Here is a 10,857-nt window from a genome sequence, read left to right as displayed (position 1 = left end):
AGAAAATATGACGTATTTCACAACCATCAACTTTTCCAAGCTTAAACTTGATCGTACTCGAGCAAGAAATAAAGAACCATAAGAAACTTTGCGTTTAAACCAAAACAACGAGAAATGAAAGTCACTTACAAGTGGTAGCCTTATGAGTCCAACACTTCTTCCATTTGAAAGCTTAGCATAGTTAGAGAAGTACTAGAAATATAATAAAAGCATTGGTAACTCGAAATAATTACAATAAAGATTATAAGTATGAATATCTAGAAACCGAGGGAGTTTATCCTATATTCGCAAAAAAAAAAAAGCCTGAACGTGGATACTTGTGCTCTACGATAAACGTTGCAAAATCAAGGTCCAAAACCGCGGGGAGAGGTGGATCCAGCCCAGCCCCTAAAGGCCCGGTCCAACTGACGTTGCATGCGCACCTTCGTTGCACATCTCGAAAAAAAAAAAAAAAACCCTGCTCGCCCGTCTATAAAATCCCTAGCCTCCGCCTCGTTACCTCCTCTCTTCGCCGCCTCGTCTCAGGGGAACAACACGGGAAAAACCAGGGGAGTCTTCTTCTATGGCGAAGAAGATGAAGGAGCGGCCGTTGAACGTGTCGGGCAAGCCCAGGCACTCACTCGACGTCAACCGTCCCAATGACAAGAAGCGCGCGAGCGGCGGCGGGGGTGGCCGGTCCGCGGCCACGGTGCGGCGGCTCAATATGTACAAACTGAGGCCCAAGAGGGACCGCCGCGGGAAGATCAAGAAGCTCGACCTCAAGTCCGAGGACCTCCCCAACACACGCATCGAGCCCGACCCCCGGTGGTTCGGTGAGCAGGGCCTCTCTGTTTTCTTAATCGCGCACTTGGTCGATCATCGTTGGAGTTAAGATTAGGGTAGAGCTTACTCGGTGTTGGCATGTAACGCGATGCTAAATTTTAGTATACATCACGTGCTGTTGGTTTGGGTCAATTTTGGACTATCTTTGTTGGGGCGGTATGTGTTCACTTGTAGTGCAGGAGCAGTCGGGAGCTAAGTAATAGATGTCTGAGAAAAGCAGGGAGGATGTGAAGGTTTAATTTGTTCTTTTTGGTCGGCTAATGTGGCAATTAGCATGGCTTCTGCTTTATTGATTAGGGTATGTTTGGTTTGGGTACATTGATTCAATGAAGCAATAGAGATATTGCTGAGTGATACATGGGAGCGTGGGCATAATAAATGGTTGGTTAGGTCAAGCTTGGCCATGATTCATGCTGGATTAACTTGTTGATACCTTGATAGGGTGTCCAGTCAGTGTGCCTGATTGGAGATTGAATTTGTATATATGAATATTTCTTCCTGTTTGTTCCATTTTAAGCCGAGTGATACAACAGTGTATGTTGATTGTATTACTCTGCATGCCTCTTGGCTGTTACAGGAAATACACGTGTTGCCAGTCAGAAATTACTTGATTTCATGAGGGAGGAACTCAAGGGTGGGCTTTCAAATAACTACAGTGTCGTATTGAAGCCCCGGAAGCTGCCTCTCTCGCTTGTGAACTATGATCGGAAGGTGAAACTTATGTACAGTTATAGCTTTGGAAAACTCAAAGTGCAGCCCGAGCTACACATCTCCTGTTTTTTTACAAAATTCAAATTCAACATTTAAAGTTTCAAAATAAATCTGAATGTAGCCAATGATGTACTCTACCACTGTGCGAATTTTCAGGATGAAATACGTTATATTAGCGGCTACACAAAAATGACAATTCTGACAAGGAGGTGTCAAAATCTGTACTGTTCACGTTGTTTTCAGATCCATGGATTTGTGAATTTTGCACAGCCCAAAATACTGAGTCTTTCATATTGATTTTACTTCAGAGTCGTAGAGTACATCATTGTCTACATATAGAATTTTTGTTCCTAATTTTGTGAAACTATAAAATGCTATTTTCGATTTTTGAAAAAAAGGGCTACATGTAGCCCGAGCTACAAAATGCCACACTCATATAGCTTCTACCTATATAGTTATTGAGATACGGAACCTGTATGCAGTATTAGTGAGTACCTGACTACCTGTATGGCACTATTGTGCTGAAACAAGTAGTGCTAGCGTTGTTACTTCACTACTTGTGTTCTTTGGTTCAATCAGGACCTTCCACTTTTAATATGGTGATGAAGTAGTCTTATTGTAATATATGAAATGTTCAACTCATAAATGCTCATGTTGATGGTACAGGATGGCCGGGCACATATTCTTGACACTGAGCCTTTTGAGCATGCCTTTGGACCTAAGGGCAAGCGGAAACGCCCAAAACTATCCAGTCTCGACTATGAATCTCTAATAAAGCAAGCTGATAATTCTCAAGGTATGAGTCAGACATGTTCTTCTTCTAGTGATTTACGTCATTCAGTTAGTGCAATTCTAGAAGTAAGCAATTAGCTTTGTGTTTAGATTCCAGTTCTGCAGCTAGAAAGGGCAAGTCATGGAACGCCACATGCATATGATAAAATAATATTAACTAACTCGAGGGCCTAGTGGCTGTTCATCTGCTATTCAAACTATCAATGTTAAGGAATAAGTGAATAAGTGTTGTCAGTAATATAAGGTACATGATCTTTGAAGTCAGTTCTGCAAACTCTTAGTCTGTGGGGACTATATTTTGTCTTATAGATGCTTTTGAGGAAAAACATGCTTCATCGAAATTGCCCAAGGATGAGCAGGAAGATGGCTTACGAGATCTAGTCCGACATAATATGTTTGAGAAGGGACAGAGCAAACGAATATGGAGTGAACTATATAAAGTTATTGACTCCTCAGATGTTGTAGTGCAGGTCAGTGTTACACAACCTTCTGTCCTTGTGAGAGTTGCTCTTTACTCTGCAATCAACGAAATTTCTGTGCACGTAGACACTGTTTTATATAAGCGTATGTCTGTATTGAATTGCTTAAATTTTTATTTCTTGCCCAGGTGTTGGATGCCAGGGATCCAATGGGAACTAGATGCTACCATCTAGAGAAACACCTGAAGGAGAATGCAAAGCACAAACACTTGGTATTATTACTAAATAAGGTATCAGTTTTAAGTTATGCAACACTGATAATTGTTTAAATGTCGATTCTTACCTGTTGTGACACATTGATGATTGGGTACATTCCACTTTTCATTCAGTGTGATCTAGTACCTGCTTCCGCAACAAAAGGGTGGTTGCGTACTCTATCAAAGGACTATCCCACCCTAGCATTCCATGCAAGCATCAACAAGTCATTTGGAAAAGTAGGTGGGAGTTTTCATTGTATTATGTCTATTGTGCAATTGTACAATGTGCGGCAGTTTTCAGTTATCAACAAGTAATTTGGAAAACCATTTCCAGGGATGTCTCCTTTCAGTATTGCGGCAGTTTGCCCGTTTGAAGAGCGACAAACAAGCAATATCCGTTGGATTTGTTGGATATCCCAATGTTGGGAAGTCATCAGTTATCAACACATTACGCTCCAAAACGGTAATTCTCTTCCCTTTCAAGCCCTTCTAGACTAGATAGAAGTCATGGAACTTCTTAGGGTAATCTTTTGACTTTTTTGTAGGTTTGTAAGGTAGCTCCAATTCCAGGAGAGACGAAGGTGTGGCAGTACATCACCTTGACTAAAAGAGTCTTCTTAATTGATTGCCCCGGGGTTGTGTACCAAAACAACGATACCGAAACTGATGTAGTTCTTAAGGGTGTGGTATGTATCTCCATTCCTGACCTTTTTTTGTCTTTTCATTTTGAAATTTCAGACGATCAAACATTGAGTTATCATTCTATATCTGTTTTTTTACTTTCCCATCTTGTTCCTATTCATATGGAAAAGCCATTCTTCTAACATAAATTCAGCATGAGGATATTATTTATTTCTGTAGTTGCAGCCTGCAATTCCATGTCTTCATTTGTACTGTTTTGCTATATCTTGATTTTCATCTAGGAAGGGTATTGCTCTAGATTTATGTCCTATAGCATGTATTGGCAACAAATTAAGAGTGCTAGCTACTAGTGATCGAGTGTTTTTAAAGCAACATACTATATTTGTGACCAGGTACGTGTGACAAATTTGGATGATGCTTCTGAGCACATTGGGGAAGTTCTAAGGCGTGTAAAAAAGGAGAATCTACAAAGAGCTTATAAAATACAACACTGGTATTTTTTTTCAAAAGTAATAGAGTATATTTAATTTTATCCATGTTGTAGCATATTTCCTCCTTCTGGTACGTTCCTTTGTCGCAAGGTAGCGGAAAGCTATCACGGAAGTTACACTTCTGTTCGAATATTTAAGTGATGCTACTACACTAGTTAATGTTGTGGAAAACTAAATAATATTGCTGAACCATAAAAACAATAATCTCAGGTCATAAATTATATTCTTAACCTATTTATGTATTTCTTTGTAGAATTCAAGTGTAAAGTTGTGTACATAATATAATTTCTATTTTTTGTAGTTTTACGTGCTATGATACTGTACCACAACATAATAAAACCACTCGCCTCTATCTTCTCCATTTGTTGTGCGGCATGAGTTTTTTTACCAACTTAGACCGCATGATATTAGTTATGGTACTCCCACGATATGTGGCTATTGCATGGCTTTTGTCAGCTAGTTGTGTTTCCAGGCTTTTGGGGTAGCTTTGCTTTTATCTAGTTGTGTGGCTATTGCATGTTGTCTACAAAACTCAGGCTGATTATTACAACTCTGATCGGTAATGAAATTTACACATAATAATTAACATAGTGGTGTTAGTCTGGAACGATTAAAACCTGGAATTACATATCTGTCTTGCTAAATGTTTTTGCTCTCTCCAGGGCTGATGATAACGATTTTCTCGTCCAGCTGAGCAAGAGGAGTGGAAAACTACTCAAGGTACGGATCACGTCACACTTTTGATTTTCATCCGCTCTTGTTATATTTGTACCAAATATTTCACTTGGCGTGCCAACAGAGGGACAGTCGGTTGTTCTCGAACCGCTGTTAACAATTAACACTGTACTTGCACTTCTGGTTGGCAGGGCGGGGAGCCTGATCTGGCAACAGCGGCCAAGATGGTGCTTCATGACTGGCAGAGGGGCAAGATCCCATTTTTTGTTCCTCCACCGCAGCAGAAGGAAGTTGGCCCTTCTGAGATTTCTGAATCCGTGGAGAAGTTTGGTGAGGAAGTGGTCAGAAGCGACCAGACTGCTGAAGCCATGAAAGAAATCGCGGGAATCATCTCCTCACAGCAAACTATGAATGTCCCGTGCCAGAATGAATTTGGCAGAAAGAACGAAGATAGCGAACTCGGGGAGCAGTCAGACTAATCTTTTAGTACAAGTACACTCGCAATCTATTTTCTCGCAAGCACCTATCTCCATAGAGTTCACTGAAGTTACAGAACCAGATTGGCGTTGCCAACCAGGATGGATGCAGATTGTGGAGACGGGTTAATCCTTCGATATGTATTACATCTTTCATGTTATTTCTCGCATTATAATAGATTAGACATGTCTTGTTGTTCGCAACAAGTTTTTTGTTTTGACAATCAATACCACGTTATACTATAAGTATTTTTTTCGGTACATAGACACACCCTTTTTTTTTTTACAATCAATACCATGTTATACTATAAGTATTTTTTTTTAACAATCAATACCATGTTATGCTATAAGTATTTTTTTTTACAATCAATACCATGTAATATTATAGGTTTTCACTAGAGTAAAATGAATATAGGCAGAAGCATAGTACTCCGTAGTAGCGAACCCAGTTGTAAATTTCAGCATGTTCCGACCTCACGTCACGGCAATAATGTAGTCAGAGTGAAGTGAGACTTGGGGAAACAATATACTACTACCTCTATTTCAATAAATACACGCCTATTTTAATCAATTCAAGGTTATCAGATTCGATGATGAACAGGAGAACATCCTGTATACCTTCCAAAATATCCAGACCATGCCTTAATGCCATCGCATCCGTTGTAACAGCATAAAGACATTCTCCACTGATTTAGCCCCTCCCATCATAAACACTCCACGATTGTTTTTTCAAGACATACAATCTTACAACCCTCAAGTCCAAGTCTCGGGTTGCCTTGTGGCAATCCCCTTAATAAAAGTACCGATTGGGTTTAAGATCTAAATCTATATTGAAGTCCTAAGATACCGGTTCCTTCGTCCCGGTCCGTTTAGTAGTGTTGACCGCCAAAACCCACCGGCGGGCAGCGACTGTCAACACCGTAGAGCCGGGAAGAGCCTAGAGCTGCGGCTGGCTGAGACCCCTCCGAGCGACGGCCCGCAAAGCACTTCTGGTCACACGTCCGATGCGAAGTGCAAGGGCGTGCCACCTGACCTATACCTGGTCAGGAAGGTGATGGAGATGCCTCGCTTAGTTTCCTGCATGGTATACACGTAAACATTAAATACGAGCCTCGATCGGCTCTCAGGTTATCCTGTGAATCGGCTCAAGGAGCCGATCCACCCATGATTCGTACGGGGTGCACGAATATATGGTGGTCCTGCTTGATCAAGATAAAGCTAATGAGATCTACGACGATTTAGGGTTTTCACCGCATAATCGGATCATCCTACTCCAGGTTGGGCCTCGCGGCCACGCACGGTGATCGTAAGCCGATCCTAAACAAGGCCTAAAAACCAACACGAAGTTGATCCCCGGAACATCCTGTTTAGGACTTGCGAACGACACCCTACGTGCCGCTGGATCCTCCCCCCCTTTGTAAGGCCTAACTATTGCAGATATTAAACTAATCCTTGCAGAACAAGGAGCAATCGTAACGGATCAGATCTACTAAATAATGATCAAGCGGGGTGCCGCCCCCACACCTAAGATAGGTGTGAGGGCGGCTAGATATGCAAGGGTTACACTACACTAGCATGTTACGCGAAGAACTATGCTAACCCTAACACATCTATGATAACTACGTTGCTCGCCATCAAAAAGGCTTCAGTACGAGCAACGCATGAACAACGTGGAGCTTGTGCTGCCTAGATCGCAAGATGCGATCTAGGCAGCATGTCGCTTACCGGATAGAAATCCTCGAGACGAAGGAGTTGGCGATGCGCCGAGATTGGTTTGTTTGGTTGAACGTGTGTTGTTGTTTATTCCATAAACCCTAGATACATATTTATAGTCCAAGGGACTTTCTAATTTAGGCGTGCACCTAACCGTGCACGGGTAAAACTCTAACTTTCAATCTAAGATACAATCTACCATAATTAAAGATACACGGGCAATCCAGCCCAAACTCCCCGTGCAAGGCCGCTTCAGAGATCTTCCACGTATAATCTTCCAAGCCCATCTCTCTTACGGCCCACCTCCTGATTTGACCAAAATCTGGTGATAACACATGCCCCCTGGTTTTGGCAATGATAATTCCAAAACCACTCTGTTTTTTCCTCGAAGGGTCATGTCGTGGCAGAGCAGAGCTGTTGCAGTATCCGTTATCATTATGCCCTGTCTTCTCAGCTTCCCTGTAAAATTCGATAGCTCTGGCGTCATCTCCTTGGAAACTATAATGGCATTAAATTTCCACCAGGCTTCTCATTATTTAACTGTGCCGATTGATTAGCTCTCTTCATCCCCTTCCTCTGTTCCAGCCATCGGCACCAAAAAACCCTCTTCTCCTGTAGCAATGTCTTCCTCTTCCTCCTCCCTCTCAGGCCTCCCCCTCCAATCCTCACCGAAGAGGAAGAACGGGGACCACCTTCACTCCGAGGTGAACCCTCTCTCCTCCGACAAGGAGAAGAAAGAAGGAGAAGCAGCGAAGGCCAAGGCCTCCCCCTCCGCCAAGCTCCCGCCGAAGAAGCGCTCCCGTATGTGGGCGGACAGCGAGGATGATGATGATGACGAGGAGGACGAGGCTCCGGCCAAGGGCTGGGGCAGCAGCGACGAGGAGCTTCCTGGGAGCAGCGCCGACGACATCGACGGCGGTGATGACGAGGACAGCGACGACTAGTAGAATAGGACTAGTAGTAGTAGTGCACTAGGCACCAAATCCCTCTTTGAGAGCCATCGGCTCTTTCTTGTAAAGCCGCTCCTTTGAATCAATGAAATTGTTCTTTCAATTCATCCTTCAATTACTCCAATTTCATTCCTTCCGCCCGTCATGCCAGGACCGATAGCAACGTATCGGATTCCTTTTCTTTTGGACGCCCGTGAAGCCGGACTCACACGCCGATTAGCCCGTCGGTCAAACACTTCTCAATTTCAGACTGCGATTTGATATCTGACCATAATTTTTCGCAATCCCTTAGCCGATGACTACTCATCGGCTATTTTGAGAATCCAGTCCCTTTCCTTCTCTTGCAGCGACAGGACGGTCCAGAACCTGTAAAAGCTGACGGCCTCCTTTCCCGATTCCTCTCCATAGCTTTAGTAGTCTTCTTTTGCAACACCTTACTATTTCAGAGGAGATCACAATGCAGGGCCAGTCGATGCGACTCCAATCGGCTTTCAAAAACAGAGCATTCACCAGGCCAGCTGCCCCCCGAGTCTCAGTCGAGGCGAGAACGGTAATGGATCAGCCAAATGTACCGCCTATGCAGAGTCAGCCGATTTCAACAAAATCGGCTCCCCAAAGCAGAGAACCTTCAGGGCGAGCTACCCCCCGAGCTTCTCCAGTCCACTTTTCGCGCCTTGCAAGTCAGATCGGCTCCTTTCCTTTGGTGGATCTGATGCAACCCATCCTTAACCTGATCTGTACATCCATGATGCGCTTGGTATTGGTCAGGATCATGATCCCTCAAACCTGCCCCAGCTGATACTGCGAACTCGAATACTCGCAAAAAGAATCTAGAGGTCCTTGAAGAGAAGATCTGAGTCATCAAACCACTCCATTGAGGAGCTCTTCCATTAGAATCTCTCTTCGTGGCTCACTTCCCGCTCCATTGACCCTCTGCTTATAACTGGAGTCGATGGTCATGCATCAGCTTTCTACTCTTAAGTCGATGTCTGCTGCATCGGCTGTGCTTCTTGCGCAAAAAAAAAATTTATTTGGCCAATTTTTCTTAATCGGCCCCCAATGTTTCACTGCACGCATGTTTACACATGTTTATCTGCACATGTTCATCTGACTATATGCCCCCCGAGCCGAATCTGTCAGGGAATGGCAGATATCGGCTCTGTAATTCGTACGTCGGCTCCGGTAGGAACTAGGACGAACACAAGCAGAACATGTGGTGGGGATAATTTTGGCCGATTGCTGGAATCGGCCTCCATATCTATTGGAGCGCTGACTGAAGGTTCTGTAATGTTCCTTCATAATTCTTGGGGCCGATCACAAGGATCAGCCTCGCCCGATTTGCTCATTGGTTTAATCTTGCTACTCGGTCAGGCTGGATAAAACCAACCCAACCTCTGACTTTATGCGCTTGCTGTCATCCACCTTGAGTGCATCGTAGAATCGTGGAGCACTAAGCTCTGTCGGAAGGACGAGCACCATGTTCGTGCCAGCCGATGTTTCATCATCGGCTTTCCTTTGTTTGGGGCGCCACTCCATTTTCCGTGGGCGACCCTCTTCATCCAGGGTTCGCTGAACTTTTGCAGACAGATCAGGTCGTGCCTTCCTTAACGTATGCAAGTACAACCTTTCGGCTTCCTCCAGGCCGCGCAACCGCTGAACCCTGCGCTTTTGGGAACGGCTGAGTCCGTCAGGGCACCACCTTGGCCGGTGGCACCTGTCTTCTTCTTCTTCTCCCTCATCTTCTGAATCCTCGAGATCTGCCCAACGAGGTGACTCAGCGCGTTTACTTTGTGGCGGGAGAGGCCCTAGGCGCTTGAACATAGACACGTTGGCTGCCTCCTTCTTCTTCTGGTTGCATTCTGGGCAATTGCCGATTGTGGGCAATCGGCTCATTCCTGAATCCCAGCAGTGTCTGAAGAAGGGGCAGTCCCAGTGCCTGGCGTTGTCATCTTGCTCCCTTGATTTTTCCGTGGCACGGCGCTCGTGCTCCTCCTCATCGCGATCATGCCGACGATGTCTTCTGGCTTCTCTCGCCAGACGATTTCTTTCATCATCATAGTTGGACCGTCGGCGTTGGTCATACTGACTTACATACTTGTTGAGGAGGTGATCAGAGAGGGGTCGCTGATATCTTATGTTCTTCACCTCTCCCTCTGTGACGTAGCGCTTGCCATCATGATGGAGCCGATCGCGTGGAGCGGCCTCCTCTGTGTCCTTGCTATGAGAGCAGCTGCCCTCATCTCCATCTTTGCCAGAGTGGTTCCCAGGTCCTGCCATGTTGATGCTGAACGAGGATCCTGGCTGGCAACCTTCAGGGTAGGTGAACTCTACCATGTTAACGGCGGGAAAGGGCTGGGTGTCGACCTTCATGGCGTACTGGTTGAAAATTAGACGCCCCTTCTCTATCGCCGCTTGGATGTGCTGACGCCACACCCTGCAGTCGTTGGTAGCATGGGAGAGCGAGTTGTGCCATTTGCAGTATGGCTTTCCGTTCAGCTCTTGCGCCGTGGGGAATTTGAGACCTTCAGGAATCGTCAACTGTTTCTCCTTGAGCAGGAGGTCGAAGATTTGCTCAGTCTTGGTTACGTCAAAATCAAATCCCCTGGGTGGGCCTGGTGGCTTTACCCATTTGCAGGACACGGGGGTTCCTCCCCGAGTCCATTCAGCCACTGCTACCTCTTGGTCTCCCGCAGGAACTTCGTCTTCCTCTGCATCGACCAGACTATCGCACGCTTGAACTTGTCTTGGTACAGGTCCGGGTGGCGCTGTTCATATGCCGACAGTTTCTGAACCATGTGCGCCGGTGAGGGATAATCTGCTTGGGAGGCCATGTCCTTGAGATGTGTTGCAAGGCCTGCTACGCCAACTCGACTGCTTCTTTTTCAGTTATACGAACCGAATAACATCGG

General features: G+C 45.0%; 1 protein-coding gene across 1 annotated transcript; it reads left to right on the top strand.

The window, feature by feature from the left end:
* The first annotated feature begins 462 nt into the window (after positions 1-462).
* LOC127332128 (nuclear/nucleolar GTPase 2) lies at positions 463-5,597 on the top strand. The gene is made up of 11 exons (XM_051358382.2): positions 463-812; positions 1,400-1,533; positions 2,200-2,329; positions 2,635-2,795; positions 2,933-3,034; positions 3,134-3,238; positions 3,336-3,464; positions 3,547-3,687; positions 4,036-4,136; positions 4,797-4,854; positions 5,001-5,597. Exons 1-11 carry the CDS (start codon positions 563-565, stop codon positions 5,286-5,288), a joined length of 1,599 nt encoding a protein of 532 aa, XP_051214342.1. The 5' UTR covers positions 463-562; the 3' UTR covers positions 5,289-5,597.
* Positions 5,598-10,857: the final 5,260 nt, after the last annotated feature.

This window comes from Lolium perenne, chromosome 4, assembly GCF_019359855.2.
Source record: "Lolium perenne isolate Kyuss_39 chromosome 4, Kyuss_2.0, whole genome shotgun sequence".
Taxonomy (NCBI): Eukaryota; Viridiplantae; Streptophyta; class Magnoliopsida; order Poales; family Poaceae; genus Lolium; species Lolium perenne.
This window is presented reverse-complemented; position numbering and strand designations above follow the sequence as displayed.

Bases quoted from the DNA above. Each gene is read 5' to 3' on its own strand.
- LOC127332128 (XM_051358382.2), top strand. From the start codon at position 563: ATGGCGAAGAAGATGAAGGAGCGGCCGTTGAACGTGTCGGGCAAGCCC. The intron at 813-1,399 runs GTGAGCAGGGCC...TGGCTGTTACAG, and splicing joins GCCCGACCCCCGGTGGTTCG to GAAATACACGTGTTGCCAGT. The intron at 3,688-4,035 runs GTATGTATCTCC...ATTTGTGACCAG, and splicing joins ATGTAGTTCTTAAGGGTGTG to GTACGTGTGACAAATTTGGA.